Genomic DNA, 18,696 nt, shown 5'->3' with positions numbered 1-18,696 from the left:
GCGTCCCAGCAATCAATCTGGTTTAATCCACGAATCACAAACGGCTTCCCTTCCTGTAGCTTCTTTTCAAACCAGCCAGGGGTTTCATAGATGGTCTGGACCGGAAACTCGGAAAATGGAACAAACAGCTCCCCGGAACTCAGGAGGTCCTGCGCAGAGGGTATATTTGACTGAGAAAACTCCATTTTGTGGCGGATAGAGAACCCACATGACTTTCTATGTAAAGTAAAGCAATGAAAGCATATTTCCGGATATATGGACTGATGCCACGTCAGTGTCGAACTACAAACAAGCATCTCGGAACTGGATGTGGCGGTTGTTTCTCGCTGGTGTTGGCGCACGTGATTTGTTGCTACGAAGTGTTTTAACCGTTTAAGGAAATATAGTTGGACCGGGCCTGGGCTCAGTTCCTAAACTCAAGGCTATTTATAAAATGAAGGCACTAGCGTCGTCGTATCAGTGTTCTAACTCAGTTTAAACAGAATAATACTAGATGAATTAACTTATAAATATCAGGTCATTTCATAAAATCAGCCAGCTTGTACGACTATCTGTCCTCTCGGAATCTGAGCTTATTATATGGTTTAGCAAAAAGCGGAGAATTAGGGTAATCTGACTTCAGTGAGTTATCATGGGCTGTCAGATGATCTGTAATCTTCGCATATTAAGTCACTTAAAGCTGGTAAACCGTGTCCTCATAAAATGGGTACAAAGCGAAACCCCAGTCTGAACGGCAGACCACTTCTCTTGTGGCATATGTTTTAGTACGTTTAATTAACCTAACTTATGTAGATAAATACAAAGGCTCTGGCCAACATGATGAGTGATTATTTTGGTAAAACAAATAAGTATCTCGTTGTGTTTGTGATAATCCTGTTTCAGGTCGGCTGTAATAACAGGTCTTGTGCATGATACCACAGCAATATACAGACTGTGAGTATCTCGTAATACAGGAACAGAGACATCTCATTTCCAACCCCCAATGTTATCAGAAGATGAATATGTGATACTCCTTCACCTAGACTGTTTTATTTTGTTAATCCAATTTACTCCCTGACTTCGGTCATTCTGACGGGCTGTGAATCCACCTGGGGATTTCCAGGGTTTATTCTAACAAGTGGTTGATCACCTGTCTGCCCTAGGTACTGGTAAATCTATGGTTTACGCATTATGGAGACATTATCCTTATATTGAATGGGTTGTGATGACGTTCTCTTGTCATCTCGGAATAATCACCCGAGAACTTCCATCGTCTTTATTGTCGCATTCAAGATCCACGGCCGAGGAGTAAACAACAAGACGAAGGGAGGAACATTGAAAGGAAAAGAGAACGAATATGAAAAAGGGAAAAGGAGAAGAATAAGACCTCTTATCCTGTATGATATAAGTATGAACAACAAATGACTTGCTTGTTGTTATCGTAACTTCCAATCGCAATGTTCAACCGAACGTACTATTCTAAATCAAGATTAGTGCACCAAGTCAATCTCACTCGAATGACCAATCGCCAATCGTTCAAGGTCTGTAGTACACTTTATTTGTTTAGCCCTTGGCCCCGGCCAGACTCTTCTTCGCAATGTGCAGCTTCAAGGAGAGAAACGTAGCTTGATTGTCAATCCTGCCCATTCTACCAACACGTACGCGAACTGTAATTTTCATGTTATTGCTACCTTAGATCCTTAGTATTGTCTATGATTAGCCGATGAAAGAAGCTCTTGGCTTCTAAAAATTGAGTAGCCCGCTGTCCATGAAACTTCCTCGTCCGTAAGTTATGAACAGTATACTGGGCTTCGCGTACCTTGAACTCCAGAGGCATCTGCCCCATTAGAAATGCTTGGTATGTATGATTTATATGCCAGTACTCCTTGTAACCTGTCCATCTCACTAGAATGTCCTTATTATCTAGTTCTCAACGGTAGTCCAGATCAACATCTAGGGGTTGTAAAATCACCTGTAAGGGAGAAAAAATCCTCATAAAATAAATTTCTCTGTTCATTATATAAAGAATCATCAAATGATATACTGTAGGGTAGGGGTTTCTTGTGCCTTTGTTTCGTAGTGAGGCTCTAGAAAAGCAGGTGAAATTTGATAAAGTGGGTTCACAAGGAACACCCTCCCCGGTTGTGTATTGTACTGCTACCGGAGTAGAGTTGCAAACGGAAGATGAGGTGAGGAAAGAAATGTGGTCATGCTGCACCATACTACCAAGTAATACCTGGTAGTAATACCTTTGTCCAGGGACGCAGTGTCAGGGATGGATTTTCAGTGAGCAGTACGGGGTTGGGGGCTCCCACGGGGAAACAGCAGTGGAACCATGGAGAGAAAGAAGTGTTAAGTGACCAAGTGAATATGAACTAGTGTGATTGGGCATTGGTTACTCCTAACCCCGTCCGGGGAAGCATCACCTGCTGTGTTGGAGCCCTATTTCTCAGGTCTTCCATGACACCTTCCCCTTTTAGATCGCATGACACTGTTCTTTTTTCATGTCGTCTGCTTCTCCCCCGCACTTTTTCCTTCTTAAACCCTTTCTCTCCCCCTATTCCCATCTCCTCCCTTTGAAAAGTACTGCTACTTCTCTCTCACCTCAGCCATCAAAACTGTTAACCTCCCAACCGCTGTTTGGATTCACCTTTCTCTATACATCTTTCTCTTTTAGCCTCAGTAATCATGGATGACTCCAAAGTGAAGTCGGATGGAGACACGCCTCCTGGTGATCTGATGTCACAGGTGGAGCAACGGTTCGTTATCTCTTTCATCTATGGCTCGTTCACAAGAAGCCCTTGCTAATAGGTTCTGTATAGTCTCAGCGATGATCATGGCACTTCTGAGAAAGGGCATGTTGAGCATATCAATCTCAACAAGAATACTTCTGCCAAGTAAGCTATCCCTCATTTGCAGCTGTATTCACAGTATCTCCCTTTCTGTACGGATGGGAACTAATACATCCTTCTAGAATCAAGAACCCTCTTGCAGACTTGACCCCCGCTCAGGTTCTTCAAGATGTTGAGCACTTCGCCAATGAGCATGGGCTTCGAGACATCCTCGATCATCTGAAGAAGGGTGCTCTTATTGCGAGGGACCCAGACAACTTTGAAACCGTTGAGAACATGACTGATGACGATATTACTGTCATTGCTAGAGAGACTACCCACAAATGGCGCCAGCCATGGCCGCTCTATTTCACCATTGGTCTTTGCTCTATTGGGGCTGCCGTCCAGTATGTATTTGTCGACTCACTGTCTATTGCTTCTCCTTATGATAGTCGCTAATCGTTCTTCAGGGGATGGGATCAGACGGGAAGTAATGGTATATATCTTTGTCGCTAGTTCATTGAGACTGAACGTCTATTTACCTCCTTCGCTTATAGGTGCCAACTTGTCTTTTCCTGATGCCCTGGGTATCCCGGAGAAAGGTGCACTCAAGGCCAGAAACCAGTGGCTTGTCGGTATTTTGAACTCGTACGTATTACACATTTCCATATGCTCATCTTCTGATATGGAAACTAGGGCGCCTTACCTCGCAACTGCGTTTGGAGGCTGCTGGATCTCCGACCCCCTGAACAAGTACCTGGGTCGTCGTGGCGTTATCTTCATTTCTGCTATTTTCTGCTTGCTGACCCCAATCGGCTCTGCCGTTGCTCAAACCTGGCCTCAGTTATTCGTTACTCGCCTCTTGATGGGTATCGGGATGGGACTGAAAGGAGCCACAATCCCCATATACTGCGCTGAAAATACCCCTGCAAACATTCGTGGCGGCCTGGTGATGTCCTGGCAATTGTGGACTGCATTTGGAATCTTCCTCGGGACTTCCGCAAACCTTGCTGTCAAAGACACGGGTGCCATATCCTGGCGCCTGCAACTCGGCTCAGCTTTTATCCCAGCTCTTCCTCTCACTCTTGGAGTGTTCTTATGCCCTGAATCCCCTCGTTGGTATCTCAAGAAGGGGCAAGTCAGGAAAGCATACCAGTCGCTATGCAAGTTGCGTAACAGCAATTTACAGGCGGCCAGAGACCTCTACTACATTTATACCCAGATCAAGATCGAAGAAGAGCTTGTTGGTAAACATGACTTTCTGGTACGTCTTGGTGAATTGTTCACTATTCCGCGTGTCCGCCGTGCAACCCTTGCGTCATGGACAGTCATGCTTGCCCAACAGATGTGCGGTATTAATATTGTGGCGTTCTATTCCTCGACAATATTTGCTCAAGCTGGGGCAAATGTGACTGAAGCATTGCTTGCCTCTTGGGGATTTGGTCTGATCAACTTCCTGTTCGCCTTTCCTGCTGTGTTCACTATCGATACATACGGACGCAGGGCCCTCCTCTTGTTTACCTTCCCGCAAATGGCCTGGACATTGTTGGCTGCAGGGTTTTCCTTTTACATACCGCAGGAGCAGACTGCACATCTAGCTTGTATCTCCCTTTTCGTTTTTATGTTTGCGGCATTCTATTCAGTCGGCGAGGGACCTGTTCCTTTTGCTTACTCTGCCGAGGTTTTCCCTTTGTCGCATCGAGGTGAGAAACCCGCCGTCGAAGAGTGCGGAGATGGTTTACTAATTTGAATATTCTATTTCATTACATAGAGGTTGGTATGTCCTTTGCTGTGGCGACAAACCTCTTTTGGGCGGCCGTGCTCGGCATCACATTCCCACGGATGCTGGCGGTTATGTCACCAACAGGAGCTTTCGCCTTTTACGCGTAAGTTATCCCTCAAATAGTCCTGCTTGGAGTTTTATCAATCTGCAAAGATCTGACATGAGAACAGTGGCTTGAATGTTACAGCATGTATCATGATCTTCTTCTTAGTTCCAGAGACTAAGCAGCGCACCCTGGAGGAGCTGGACTACGTATTTGCTGTTCCTGTCCGTATGCACTCCGGCTACCAGCTCAAGAAAGCACTCCCATACTGGGTCAAGAGATATATCTTTCGACGCAATGTCAAGCTGGATCCTCTGTACCAGTTTGACCACGTAGCGACGCATACCTAAGGGAAGAGGTAGGGCAGAATGTCTCTCAGATTGAGAGAACTAATTTATTACCTTACCGGGATAGGAGTTCGAGACGATTTACTGGTAGCTGTCGTTCCAATTCTTTCGACTGTTTAATATAGGATCTTATGGCGTGTATGTACCAGGTCATGGGTGGTTATGAGGTTAACGCTCGCCATGTTTTACTAGTTTCATCAGCGTATGTGAAATGGAAAATTGCTTGAATGGTTGTTCTTTACCTAGTTAGTCATTGAGAGATAATGAGCGTTGATCTATCTTGCTTTGGTCCCGCAACTGTAAAGAGGAACTTCTGGGGTCTCTGTATTGACCTTGGCTCGCCTCTCCCCACCCGCGTTCACTCTTCCCAGGGTAGAATGCGACTTGGGCTTCCACAATTTCGTGATAGCACCTGAGAAACTAGGTCAAATGCTAATCGCAGGGAGCCAGGAACTGAGAGAGTGTAATGTTTCTATCAAAACTTGGCATGCTAATGGTAAGTATGAGAGGGAAAGGACATTCCTCACAAGGGCAGCTCAAACAATCAGACAACTGGTTCGCATTCACTAGGAAAAAGGAACAGTTATTTACTGAAAACTCTCAGGAAGAGTGGATTTTTTTTTTCAACAACTTTGTTCGTCTTTCCACCTTGTATCCTGCTGACTTAGGGACATTCTTTCCTCGTACCGCCACTACAATGCGATATACCACCAGCTGAAAAATATGAACCTTTAGGGGGTATAGAATCTCCTGGAAAGCCTTTCTAAATGCCATTGTATGGTAATACATGTTTGCTAGGCCTGCGAACTCTCCACACTCGTCTCGCGGAATGGCTCTGAGATGGTAATGAAAGATATCCCAACTACTATAGCGATAGAGGAGTCTACTCTAGCTTTTTATTTCGGTTTAAGAATACCTTTATATACGTTGGTTCCTGGAGATAAAAATGGGACCAATGCGTCCTCAGTGCACAAGAGTTTAAGACTACATCGCAAATTTCACGGTGACAATTTCGTTGCATCTTTGAGAGACCTTTTTATATCATTTTCAAGCGTCAAGTTGCATCGCCCCCGTTCGGCAACTCCACCAAACCTTGAACCCGAGCTTCTCATACCATCCTTCGAGGCTCACCCAGTCAACAAAAACTCCTTCAACTCCTCTCTGCTTCATATCTTCGATCGCATGGCAGAGTAAGGCAAGCCCAACTCCCTCCTTGCGATAATCTGCGTCGACACCGACACAACCGATGAGGCCGGTCTTGGGCCCACAGAGAGAAGGGAATGCCCAATGCGGCTTGAGCATAGGAGACTCATGGGAAAGCATTAGTGTCCAGCCCACTTGCTTCCCGTTGGGGTCAAATGCGGTCATCACACTAGACGGGTATTTGCTAGGGTCAAGTTTATGGAACATCTGAACCCAGGCCTATGAAAGTTATCAGTACGTTATAATACGTCCAGAGATGACAAGAAGTATATTAAAACACATACTTGGTTATATGAGAAGTTCTTCTCCTGGCCAACAAGACATTCTTGGTAGTCGGCAGTTTCTAGAGGACGGAAGGTATAACCTCGCTCCTTAGCTCGAGTGACGTACAGCTCTGGGCTTTGGAATTCTTTGATGTCTTGATAGAGATCAACAGACCGCGGGACTGGGGGGTTTAGCTGGAATCCCCGATGGACAAAGAATTCCTGGACCTCCGTCGGCAGGTCAATGGGAAGCCCAGGCCAGAAACGTGGGAATGTGCTTCCCAGTTCTAGACGGGATTTCTTGAATGTTTTCTCCATCCAAGCCCGACACTCTGCAAGTAAGGCAGTCCCCACTCCCCGACCCTGTAATTTCGGATCAACCGCAAGTGCTGCAAGTTGGACACAGACAGTATCCTGCTGGGCGGCTACGAAGAGGAGGCAAAATCCAACGACTTTGGACTCCGGGTAGCTTGTCCTAGCAACGAGATGGTGTGATTCGACTGGAAGAACATGAGGCGGAGGCGTTATCGCTTCAGTTAAATTGTCTGCAGATACTCTGTAACTGGGCAGGGCTGCGAGCCATACATCATATACCTGGGAAAAGTCAGTTGCAGCTGCGTATTGTTGTACTTCAAGCCAACGTGGTGCAGGCTTTTCTGGCCCAACAGGTAGAGACCCCTTTGCGAGATGCGGCCTAAAGAGAAGCTCCACAGCTACTGTAAAAGCCTCTATCGTTGGCTCGTAGGTAGCGACGTAGGTCTGAATAAATGAATCCTCCAGAAAGTCATAAGGATTACAGAGTGCCATAGCAACCATTGGACGATTGTGGCGCGGCAGTTCGAGACCCAACGTTCTTTGATATGCCGATTCCCGTGCATTGATAGACGCGAATATGACCACATCTGCAGCGTCGACAAGACTAAGCTGCTCAGTCGATAGACCCATTGGCCCGTATTGAATCTCGAAGGCTTGGTTATTCCATTGTTTAAGAATATCGAGATAAATGGAGGCATTATACGATCCCTTTCTGCCCAAACCTTCCCCATCCACTGCACCGCCAGCCGGTGTCTTGTCACCCGGAAAGAGAAATGCAATCTTCGACGAAGGAGAGAGGGGAAGGATACTCTGTGTATCGCGCACAAGAGTGACCGAGCTAGAATAGGCTTCTTTCGCTAACTTTGCGCCCTTTTGCTTAAGAGACGTAAGCCCATTAAGGCCCTGTGACTTGAGCGCTGCGTCCCAACTCAGAAAACGGGCTTTTAGTGCAGTCACTCTGCGACAAGCTTCCTCCAGACGCGAAGTTGGCACCTTTCCGGATTCTACAGCCTCGCAGATCTTGTCGATAGATCCTACCTGGACATCATAAGTGTGACAGACCATAATGCTGTCACAGCCAGCTCCTAAAGCGAGGACTGCCCCCTGCTCAGTACCGTATGAGGCACGGATACCATCCATCTCTAGACAGTCTGTGATCACCATGCCATCGTAGTTCATATCCTTCCGTAGTATATTCAAGGCTTTAGCAGAAAGTGTAGCAGGGAGATGACTATCGTCAACAGAAGGTAGCGAAATGTGGGCAGTCATCACTGCCTCAATACCTTCAGCTATAGCTCTGCGAAATGGTCTCAATTCACATTTATCTAGCTGTTCTCTCGTCTTAGAGATGACAGGAAGGCCATAATGGGAGTCCACAGCAGTGTCTCCGTGCCCTGGGAAATGCTTGACGCTGGGTACCACCTTTTGTTCTCGGAGTCCTTGGGCAGTGGCGCATGCCAATCTTCCCACCAATCCAGGATGGTCTCCAAAACTGCGGACTCCGATCACTGGGTTTAGGGGTTCTGAGTTAATGTCGCACACAGGAGCATAGTTCATGTTGATCCCAAATAGTCTCAGCGTCTCGCCCGTGACGGTGCCGACTTCCTTAGCAAGCTCCGAGGCATAGGTCGCTCCGAGAGCCATAGGCCCCGGGAGTTGAGCGGCAATAGGAGGTGAAATCCGAGTGACCAATCCATTCTCTTGGTCAATACCGATAAATAAGGGATAATCATGCCCAGCTAGCCTCGCTTCTTCTTGTAAAGAGTGAGTTAAAGACTGGCTAAGAGTATTAGCGCTGTTGATTTTTGGTGTTTATCCTCGTATGACTGGAGCGACCTACTTGCAACTGGGCTGCATCGCTGATGTTTCGTTTGAAAAGGACAATGCCCCCCAAACCATATTCGTGGATTAGGGTTTTAATCTCGGGGCTGGGAGTGAGGCCGTGAAAGCCGACCGCAAAAAGCTATACAAAGGTGGGACTTAATTCATTGTTCATGGGCGGTGTCTGTTTGAAAGACATGTTAGGGAGCCATGCTCGTACCTGGCCGACTTTCTTGCGCAGATCTGTGGATTGCATCTCAGCAACTGCTGAATGAGGGGCTGAAGAGAGTTGGATGGTGGTGATGGGTGGAGCAGTAGTTCCGTTGTTATTAAATGGCTAGTAAGGAGACCCACGCGGGGGGAGGGGATCTAAGCATCAGTCCATTAGTCAGGCCAATAAGAGTGAACATATAGAAGACTAGTAGGAAGTAAATTAGAAACTCGGATGTATCTTGAAGTAGGAGAGAGCGAGAGAGAGAGAGGTGCAATACAAATCCAAAGTGGAAGATACAATACATTACACTACATACAAGTCATACATGACATACAGGACATACAACCCCTGTTTTGTTGATTGATTGCCTTAATCATGTTCAGGCAAGACTTTCATTTCACGTGAACTCATCTACAGAAGGAAATTATTCAACGAATAATAAAAACAACACCGACACCGACACCAGTGAGAACTGGTAAAAAAGAACTCTGGCGATACATCTCCTTCATTGCGGGGTAGAAAGAAGGCAGATCAACGAATCCGATTCGACGGGTAATTTCTTTAATGAAGAGGCCCTATTCTACCATCTACTACTCTTACCAAAGTACCACTGTAGCATCCCACAGGATACTACTATCTCTATCGCCGTCTCATCTTTGCTGTATCTCTCTACAATCCTTACTGATCTACCCCGTCCTTTCGTCTATTCTCAACTCAATAACCCCACACATCCTTTCCGAAACAGGGCGGCAAGGAAAGCTTTATTCCTTGCTAGACGATCGTCATGTCACACGACGATCGCAGTGGGAATCAAGACGTCTCTTCGATGGATTTGAGCGTTACTATTAACGAGCCTGCTCAAGAAAGTCCTGACTCTACCAACAAGGCCAATGTCATTGTTCAGGGTTTAGTACCGCAGCAAGAGCGGCTCCCCTCAAGGGATGAGCTTGACCACCTTTTCAGAGCCGAGGAGGACTATGACCAGCCAACAACGACCCGGAAAGAGTTATGGTCTTACTACCTTTACTATAATGGTGAGCTCGTTGAGGTGTCTTGCTTCTGGTCCTCCCTGACTTGGATTGCCTTGGTCTTCAGGTGATAATGGAGTTGGCCCTGGTTCTTATTCTCAAGCACTGTAAGCGCGCTGGACCGGCACTATCATAGTGAGGACTAATCGAAGTTCCTTAGATTCCAATGGGCCCTGACTGGTGCGGGCTGGCAGCCAGGGACTGAGCCGCATGAACCTTGCACAGCGTCATCTGCGTGTGTGGTTCCTTGGGCTGGAGGCACTCTCTCCGTCTCGTCAGTCGTTCTCATTGCCAATGGACTTTGTTTTACTTTCATGACGGTGATCTTTGTTTGGTTGGGCAGTGCCGCAGATTATGGCTCCTTTGGCCGCTGGCTGCTCTTAGTCCTCACCGTGGTCTGTTGGGCTTTGCAGTACGGTATGATGGCAATCAAGCATCCCAATCAATGGCCTGCAGCGATGGGCATGTACGTGGTCGCATATGTTGCTTATGGTGCAACATTGGTATTTTACGCCGCCGTTTTCCCTCGGCTTGCGCGTTTCATGCCTCACGCCCGCAAAGCCCGTGAAGAAGATTTGCGCGAAGACAAAATCACCCTGGACGAGTACGACGCGATAGAGTCGCTGGAAAAGAACCATATCAGGTTGTGACCCTATCTTATATCTACCTTGCTGAGTAGGTACTAATGAAACATAGCAACGTATCGACTGCGCACAGTAACATTGGATACCTCTTGACACTCGCCCTCAATTTGAGCGTTTTGCTGCCGCTCCAGGGAAACAACTATTCAAACAATCTTGCTTTATGTCTAACAAACTCCTGTAAGTATTACCTGAGCTTATATTACCTCCATATATCCTAACTAGCGGTCTTTAGATTGGGTCGTCCTAGGCTTGTGGTGGTTCATTTTTCAGCAGAAGCGTCCTGGTCCCCCAGTCCCAAAAGGCTCAAGCTATGCAACTATTGGCTTCAAACAGTTATGGGTAGCGCTCCGAGAAGTTCGATCACTGCCACAGACGTTTCTTTACTTTCTTGCTTACTTTTTGCTGGCCGATGGACTGAACACGACTGGTACGGTTCCTACTGTATATCCCACGTGTCAAACTGAAAAAGCCCAAGAACACAGCTAACGAAGTCTCACGTAACAGGAACACTCGTCAGCATAATCCAGAACAATGAGGTATCCTTTTCGTTCCTCCAACTAACATATCTTGGAATCGTCCAAGCAGTAACCTCGACCATCTCGACCTTCGGATTCTGGTATATCCAGAAATACTTCAAAATAAGCACTAAGCGAATGTTCCTTGTCACAAACTTCTTCAGTGTGTTCATCCCTTTCTGGGGTATGTTAGGCTTGTGGACAACGCGCATCGGATATCATCATCGGGTGAGTCAATTCGATACGCAGACTATATTACTTTAAGATCTACAAGTCTTTCACTAACAAGATACGGCCAAAACAGTGGGAGTTCTATTTCTATAACGTTGTTTTTGGTCTCTTTCAGGCTCCATACTATGCCGTACGTTCGTGTCTCTTTCGGAAGTTCTGAGGTTATAATCATAGTAATCCAAAACAGTACGCTCAAACAATGATCAGCGAGCTCATGCCCCAAGGATACGATAACATGTTTTTCGCTCTATTCGGCATCACCAACCGTGCCGTAAGTCTGCCATTCACTGCCACATCGAAGCGTACTAATAGTGTCCATCTAGTCCTCGATAATCGGCCCGAACGTCATCCAAGCCATCATCAACGATACACAAAACAATTGGATGGGGTTTCCGTTCCTATTTTCTATTTGTACTGCTGCCATGATCATGATCAGTTTTGTAGATGTGGAGAAAGGCCGTGAGGATGGGCGAAAATTTGTGCAGAAGAAAAAAATGCTTCGGGGGCTAGGGTAAACTAAGTATCGTAACTGAGTGCAAGCGAAGATTATTCTTCTACTACTAAAGAAGATACCGCAACCAGTGGAGTATTCAAAGCGTATTATATCAACACCCGTATTGAGAGTTGTTGCATATCGAAACTTAGCGCGTGTACCATTATCCTGCAGCGCGGAAGAAGAAAATGAAAACAGGCTGCTGCTCGTGTTAACGAGAAATATCTCACTGTCTCTCAATTAGGTATCTAACACTAATATAGATTATGACTATGTACAGGGAGAACCAAATGGGTATTTACAAAGCCAAACGCCATACCATAAAACACAAGAATAACAATATATACATTAAAGAAGTGATCTAAAGAACGCCAAAAACCCAAGTACTTTTGGATCTATCCCATATAATCCTCTATTTGATCATGCCTGGCCATTAACCACGATGTAAATATGTCTTTGCACCGATGTTTCCTTCTTTCCTCACACCTTTTTTTTTTTTTTTTTTTTTTTTTTTTTTTTGTGGAGCACCAAGTCTATACATTTTCGCAAGGTGCTTCTTTTGCTCGCGTTTGTTTCTGCTCATAATTGGAATCGATGGCTTCGCGCCACTTAGGGCCGTATTCAGCCGTTAGCCATACCAAGGCCCCAGCAATGACCAGAAACAAAGCCGAAACTGTGTTGAACCAGCCCACACCCATTGCCTTGGTGGCTGGTAAGACGACGCCGGTGCCTAATGCGGCAAAAACATACCGGAAGAGGTAGTTGCCCGCGATGACCTCGGCACTGCGGCCCTTATCGTGCATCACGTCAAGGCAATAGGTGTTGATACTTGGGAAACAGAATAATTGTGCGACGCCCTGTAGGAACATGGCGATAACGGGGACGGGGATGCCGCCGACTTCCTGGTCGAGTGTCCAGCCATAGACGAGGATGCAACCCGGGGCGACAACGCACACGAATGCTAGGCAAGAGCGCAGCCGGTCCTCTGGGATTCGGAGGCCGTTGCGACGTTTGATGTATTTTCGAACAAAGTAATCGGCCCAGCGACCGCCGACGAAGGTGCCAGCCAAGTAGCCAGCTCCTGGAGCAAGGTAGAAGAGACCGCATTCAATGGGGCTGTTTAGGTGAAAACGAGGGTTGAGGATGTAACGAATGGGAGTTAAAAGAGCGTATTGGTTCCAGACTAGGGCACCGGCGGCTAGACCGGTGATGAGGATGTTTGGGTATGAGAAGGTCAGGGTTATCACACGAACAGGCGACACACGCTGCCAAAGTAGCTTGCTCTTTTCGGGAAGACTCTTCCCGGCTAGATCACCATCAGTTTTAGAGTGTATCGTCTCAGGGAAGAGAAAGATGAGCATCAAGGCGGAAAACCCGCTCATCGCAGACAAAAGCCAGAAGATTACCCTCCATGATCGGAAGGTCACAATGACACCCTAAGTCTTCATATTAGCCACTACCCACTAATTCATTGATCATAAATGGGTTCAAGACATACTCCGAGGAAAGGGCCAGCCGCAGGTCCAGTCATGCTTCCTGACAGAAGCCACACCATTGCTGATGCTCGGCTACGAGGCTCATACACATCTCCAATGGCGGAGCTACCGACAACAAGGAAGGATGTCCCTTGGAAAGCAGTGAGGATACGGAAGACGAAGTAGGCAGGAAGATTTGGAGACAGGGCCGTGGCAATCGTAAAAATGAAAAAGAGAACGCCGCTTACGACAAAGATCTAAGGGGAAAGACTAGTCAGTGGAAGGCCGTAGGCAAAGAATCCTAAAGAATAGAGGTGAAACTTACAGGGCGACGGCCCCAAACCTGACTAAGAGGACCCCAAACTAGAGAGGCGACTCCCATGGACGTCAAATAAAGTGCATTGCTAGCATTAATTATATCCCCCGTCGTGTTAAAGGTCTTGGATATCTCTGGGACTGCGGCCAGGATGGCTGTTGACGAGATAGGAGCAAGAAAGGCACAGTACGAAAGGATAGAAACAATGATAATTTTTCGTGCGGGTGAGAACCGTTTATATTGTTCTGCATCTGCTTCTTCAAAGTCATCATCGTCTGCAACAGCCTCTTTCTGCAAATCAGGGCCTTGTTTAGATTGCACAGGAACAAGCGTATTGGGGGTGCCAGGGGGTTGTCCGAAGTCTTCCCGAAGAGCTAGATGCTCCTCTGTGGCAATTTGAGTGGTAGCAGAATTGAGAGACGATCTGTCCGACATTGTCGGGATTTCTCGCTCATGGACAGAAACAGACTTGACAGAAGCAGACTTGAGCATGGTTCATGCCAACTGCAGGGACAACAAGGGAAAGACAATGTTCAACTAAAGAATGAAAGTGTTTGGACTCCTTCGGGGATTAAGCACTGGATCAATGAATGAACGACTGTATAGAAAGATTTGACATTGAATTGTCTTAGAGGCTAACTGGAACGAGCGACAGGGCAAAAGCCAAGAGAAATGCAATGAAAAGAGAGACTGAGAGCTGGAAAAGGGAAATCTGTTTTGGATACAGTGCTTCAATGAGCAGACATATTGACATCGCTTGCATCTTAAATGAACAAAATCGGAAAAGGAGACAGATCCCCCAATGCTCTTTGCATTGCGCGTTTTGCAGAATAGAATTTCATTTTTAGCACGACTATCATCACATCATCAGCCTGAAGTGTGGCCAGACCATGCAGCCGAATGGGGCCCAACTCGATATCATTGGTGCCTGAGTGCTCAGCGCCCAGCAGGAAGACAATGTGAAGAGTAGCACATGCTTCTCAGGGCGACCATAGAAATACCACAGTCCCCATACAATGCGCGGAGCCAATGATATGCCTGAGACCTAGCCACGCCCATGGCCACTATAGGTTCGGGAGCGGAGCCGCAGGTCTATAGCTTGGCCCAAGAGTGGGAACTGGATCGACATTGCAGTCCAACTAGACCCCTGGCTGACCAACGGCGCAAACAATAGGCCGAAAACCACGCGTGTTTCCGTGAAGTAATTGTTTCATTCGGCGGAGACGGTAGCAGGACCCGTTTGGGGTTCTAGGAGTACACGGCTTTCCGATAGCTCCCGTTACCCATCGGTTCTTGACTAAGGAGGATCCGCGACCAAGTGGAGCCGCCACAGGAGCTGTTCAGGAGGATCATCACGATGGGACCGGGATGGGCTTTGCGACGACCAGACACATGACGACCCAGCTAATGTGCTGGAGTCAGTTTTGACGTGCTCTCGCTATTGTTCATGTGGTATGAATTCAAGGAGAAAAGGGAAAAAAAAAAAAAAAAAACAAAAAAAAAACAAAAAAAAGACTGAGTCTTAAAGGTCCACTGATCACCATACACAGTAATCTGGTTGGTCTACTTGTTGGCTAGAACAAGTTTCCGTCACAAGGACCAGAACATCATACATCAAAATCAGCCCCTTTCGCGTGTTCTTCCATTTCACCTTTTACTCAAATCAATAGACCTTGACAGAGGAGAAGGGACAGAGGCATGGATAGATAGCAGTGTTTGTTTAACACATTGGCATTTCCCTTCAGGACCGGCCTTTTAGTTTCATCCAAGCTCCTCAGAAGTCTCTTTGGGAGTGTCTAGGGTCTTGTTTTCCATGAAAAACCAATTCTTGGGTTAATTAGTGCAGATATAGTTGCCGTAAGTCCCCAGACACAGACAACAATTGCTAGATTGTCAGTGCGAGGAGTAAAAAGCCTCAATGGTGAGAGGTACGCGTCACGCACAAGGGCAATAAAGAGACAGGACCAAAATTGTGTATCCGAAAGAAAGCCGAGAGGTGAGGCTTGCGTGGAAAAAGGGACCGAACAGCTAAACTAGAGAGGATAGATCAGGTGCAAGCCACACTGAGAGCCAAGTCATCTGATAAGATCTCCACCAGGGAAAAACAAGCCTCAATATTAAAACGGCCACAGATCTCAAATCCAACCTGTGACAAGACTTTCGATGCTCTAAGTCCCGTCCTTTCCTTCCTTACATTTTCCTTTGATTTTCATTTAGGTTTATTTCTTTTTACACTGAATTTGCTATTCCCGATACATCAATATCGTCGGAGAATAAAAGCAAACGTTGACCCCTATCTGGGAAGGACAACGGGTCCAAAGATTCAACCGAGGACAAGAGATGAAGTGGCAAAATTAGACTCTCGACTAGGGAAGAATCTCACCAATGCCAGATGACTTTTCGATTGTCGGGTAAAAAGGAAGATGCATGCAGGAAGGGAACCAAAGAAGTTTCAAACCAACCAAAAGAAAAGATGGCGGAGGGGCCATGACGTCGCAATGGGACTAGTGTTACGACCGTTCGCGTGGGCACTTCACCTCATCTCCCCCAAATTAGTCTAAACCCAACTGACTGACTTCACCCTCATCATCCATTGCTCTTCTTCCCTTTCTCCCCACTTCGCCATATTCTTGACCTTTTTGTCAACACAACCCCCCCAGACTGTTACTGCTGGATCCAGTGACTACTTTTTCTACTAGATCAATAATTCGGAATCAAAACATTTTTCTCTAGAAATCCAAAATTACCTAGCAAAAGATGAGTTCCAGCAAGGATGCAATCCCCGCCAGCAGCAAAGGCTCCTGGTCAAGTTTCCTCAAGGTACGTCGCAACCCCCCTCAATTGACAGCTCATTTCTCTGACTAACCGATGAATCCTCCTAAAGTCTATCGCCTCTTTCAACGGCGACCTATCTTCCTTGACCGCTCCACCTTTTATCCTTTCCTCCACTTCCCTGACCGAGTACTCCGCCTACTGGGCTGAGCATCCGAACCTTTTCGTGGCCCCAGCTACAGAAGCGGACCCCGAGAAAAGAGCCCTGGCTGTTCTGAAATGGTTCATCAGTACCCTGCACCAGCAATATTGTACCCGTAGCGAGAAACTGGGTAGTGAGAAGAAGCCCCTGAACCCCTTCCTGGGAGAGCTCTTCCTGGGCAAGTGGAACACTGACGAGAATGTCGGGGAAACCTCATTGATCAGTGAACAAGTCAGGTAGGTGGACACCTCAGAACAAGTCCTTTTTAGACCGTAGGAGACTGACTGGAGTCAGCCACCATCCCCCAGCAACCGCCTACGCAATTCGGAATGAGAAACATGGGGTAGAAGTAAGTTTGCATATTCTTTTTTTTCTTATTTTCTGCTTAAAAAGCACATTCCTAACGTTATTCGTGTACAGTTACAAGGATACAACGCCCAGAAGGCCTCCTTTTCAAGCACCATCCAAATCAAGCAGATCGGACATGCCCTCCTGACCGTCACCCCACCCAACGCGGACAAGAACGACCCGGCCCAGAAGGAACAGTACCTTATCACACTTCCAAGTTTGCACATCGAATCCTTGATTTATGGAACTCCGTTCGTAGAACTGGAAAAAACGACACGGATTGTTAGCAGCACCGGCTACGTGGCCAAGATCGACTACTCCGGTAAAGGCTGGCTAAGTGGAAAGAAGAACACCTTTAACGCCATCTTGTATAAGGAGAGCGAAGGAGAGAAGAAGCCTTTGTACACTGTCGATGGGCAGTGGTCGGATAAGTTCACCATCAAGAATGCCCGAACCAAGGATGAAGTGGAGACGTACGTGGTTAAGGATAACAAGACCACTCCCCTCCAGTTGGCCCCACTGGAGGATCAAGACCTTTACGAAAGTCGGCGTGCCTGGCAGGACGTGGCTTCGGGCATCGAGCGGGGCGACATGGACGCCGTGTCTGTGGCCAAGTCGAAGATTGAGAACGCCCAACGCGAGCTTCGCAGGGTTGAAAAGTCCGAGGGTCGGGAATGGGAGCGCCGCTTCTTCAACCGCGTAGACGAGAATGAGGATCAGGGGCTCTTACAACTTGCGAGAAAGGCCGGCCTTACATCGCTCGAAAGCGACAAAACTGGTGGGGTGTGGCGCTTCAACCCAGCAAGCGCAGATGGTGCGAAGCCGCCGTATCACAAGACCGGTGGCGAAGGCTTGGGGGTCTCTGCATAATTGCCTGAACTGGGGTTCGACGCTTTATACAATCCACTTATAGTTTCATTGATGGCTAATGCACTGCAGTGGCATCTGCACTTATAGAACGCGTTTGCTTGACCCAGAGTCTTCCCCTTTCTTTTTTTCTAATCTAAACCTTTGTTTCATTCTTCTTTGGGGGTTCTGATACTTTTTCGGCTTCTGTATATAGAACACGGCGATCAATACACAGGTTGTCTTTTACTTCACGCTACTAACTTCCGTCGCGAAGTTTATGATCCAAACCAGCTCCGTAGCTTTCACGTAGATCAGGTTCTCCTTGGCACCAACGTACTCGAATCTGCATGATAGTGGATTCCGAGTGGTAAACGCGTAATTCCATCACTGATTGGGAGTTTTTATTATCTAAATTGAAACAAGAACTGTAGTAAATCAGGTAAATTCTCCAATCCGATGGAGCGCATTAGGCAGAAACCTGGCGTTTCACTTCCCCTTTTCTCAGATTTCAAATTTTTTTTCGAATTTTGGCCCCCTTCCCCCTCGCCAAACTATCAGAGCCTAAGTGGGTGGCTTAATTAAAGCACGTCCATCGTTGATCACTGCCTAAGTGTTGAGGCAGGAAGATCACGGACCCATCGCCTCACAGTGAGACGTCGGCAATTCTGGACTATGCAGCTGGGTCAGTCCTGGGCACATCCGGAGCCAAACAGATCTTCTCTCCTCTTGCGATTCTATCGGGTGTCGATAGCCTGAATGTCAGAATGTTATATCGGACTTGGTTTTGTTCGAGAACTCGAAAGTTGTGTAAGGGGGAACGCAATATATCTTTAAACACACGCACATATGGACCCTACATGCTGAATATCACCAAACTATATATTCCGACCACATCAATCACCAACCATCCACACACTTAGTATTCGCAGCCGTAAGCCACTCGGAATTTAATACCTATGTGTCAAGAACCCCTAACGCATCATAGACAACAGGTTTCCTTGCTATACTAGGTTTCTCAACGATA

General features: G+C 46.9%; 6 protein-coding genes across 6 annotated transcripts; 3 read left to right on the top strand and 3 right to left on the bottom strand.

Annotated features, from left to right (window-relative positions):
* Positions 1 to 2,667: 2,667 nt before the first annotated feature.
* Positions 2,668 to 4,986, top strand: AO090003000742 (sugar porter family MFS transporter; the record flags this gene model as incomplete). The annotated part of the gene is made up of 7 exons (XM_023235013.1): positions 2,668 to 2,738; positions 2,954 to 3,217; positions 3,281 to 3,306; positions 3,368 to 3,458; positions 3,507 to 4,513; positions 4,582 to 4,696; positions 4,764 to 4,986. The coding sequence occupies 7 exons, from the start codon at positions 2,668 to 2,670 to the stop codon at positions 4,984 to 4,986; spliced, it is 1,797 nt and encodes a 598-aa protein (XP_023090075.1).
* A 1,044-nt stretch (positions 4,987 to 6,030) lies between these two features.
* Positions 6,031 to 8,321, bottom strand: AO090003000741 (putative beta-N-acetylglucosaminidase; the record flags this gene model as incomplete). The annotated part of the gene is made up of 2 exons (XM_001819834.3): positions 6,031 to 6,405; positions 6,471 to 8,321. The coding sequence occupies 2 exons, from the start codon at positions 8,319 to 8,321 to the stop codon at positions 6,031 to 6,033; spliced, it is 2,226 nt and encodes a 741-aa protein (XP_001819886.3).
* A 2,510-nt stretch (positions 8,322 to 10,831) lies between these two features.
* Positions 10,832 to 11,198, bottom strand: AO090003000739 (uncharacterized protein; the record flags this gene model as incomplete). Its single annotated transcript, XM_023235012.1, has 2 exons — positions 10,832 to 10,910; positions 10,969 to 11,198. The coding sequence occupies 2 exons, from the start codon at positions 11,196 to 11,198 to the stop codon at positions 10,832 to 10,834; spliced, it is 309 nt and encodes a 102-aa protein (XP_023090074.1).
* Positions 11,199 to 11,416: 218 nt separating this feature from the next.
* On the top strand, positions 11,417 to 11,838 carry AO090003000738 (uncharacterized protein; the record flags this gene model as incomplete). Its single annotated transcript, XM_023235011.1, has 3 exons — positions 11,417 to 11,488; positions 11,541 to 11,728; positions 11,787 to 11,838. 3 exons carry the CDS (start codon positions 11,417 to 11,419, stop codon positions 11,836 to 11,838), a joined length of 312 nt encoding a protein of 103 aa, XP_023090073.1.
* Positions 11,839 to 12,243: 405 nt separating this feature from the next.
* AO090003000737 (putative MFS transporter) lies at positions 12,244 to 13,936 on the bottom strand (the record flags this gene model as incomplete). Its single annotated transcript, XM_001819831.3, has 3 exons — positions 12,244 to 13,146; positions 13,209 to 13,442; positions 13,511 to 13,936. The coding sequence occupies 3 exons, from the start codon at positions 13,934 to 13,936 to the stop codon at positions 12,244 to 12,246; spliced, it is 1,563 nt and encodes a 520-aa protein (XP_001819883.3).
* Positions 13,937 to 16,258: 2,322 nt separating this feature from the next.
* AO090003000735 (OSBP family protein) lies at positions 16,259 to 17,693 on the top strand (the record flags this gene model as incomplete). The annotated part of the gene is made up of 4 exons (XM_023235010.1): positions 16,259 to 16,321; positions 16,386 to 16,711; positions 16,752 to 16,824; positions 16,896 to 17,693. 4 exons carry the CDS (start codon positions 16,259 to 16,261, stop codon positions 17,691 to 17,693), a joined length of 1,260 nt encoding a protein of 419 aa, XP_023090072.1.
* Between the last annotated feature and the right edge of the window lie 1,003 nt (positions 17,694 to 18,696).

Source organism: Aspergillus oryzae, chromosome 2 (assembly GCF_000184455.2).
Source record: "Aspergillus oryzae RIB40 DNA, chromosome 2".
Classification (NCBI taxonomy): Eukaryota; Fungi; Ascomycota; class Eurotiomycetes; order Eurotiales; family Aspergillaceae; genus Aspergillus; species Aspergillus oryzae.
The sequence above is the reverse complement of the archived record's forward strand: the minus strand, read 5'-3'. Positions and strand labels throughout refer to the sequence as shown.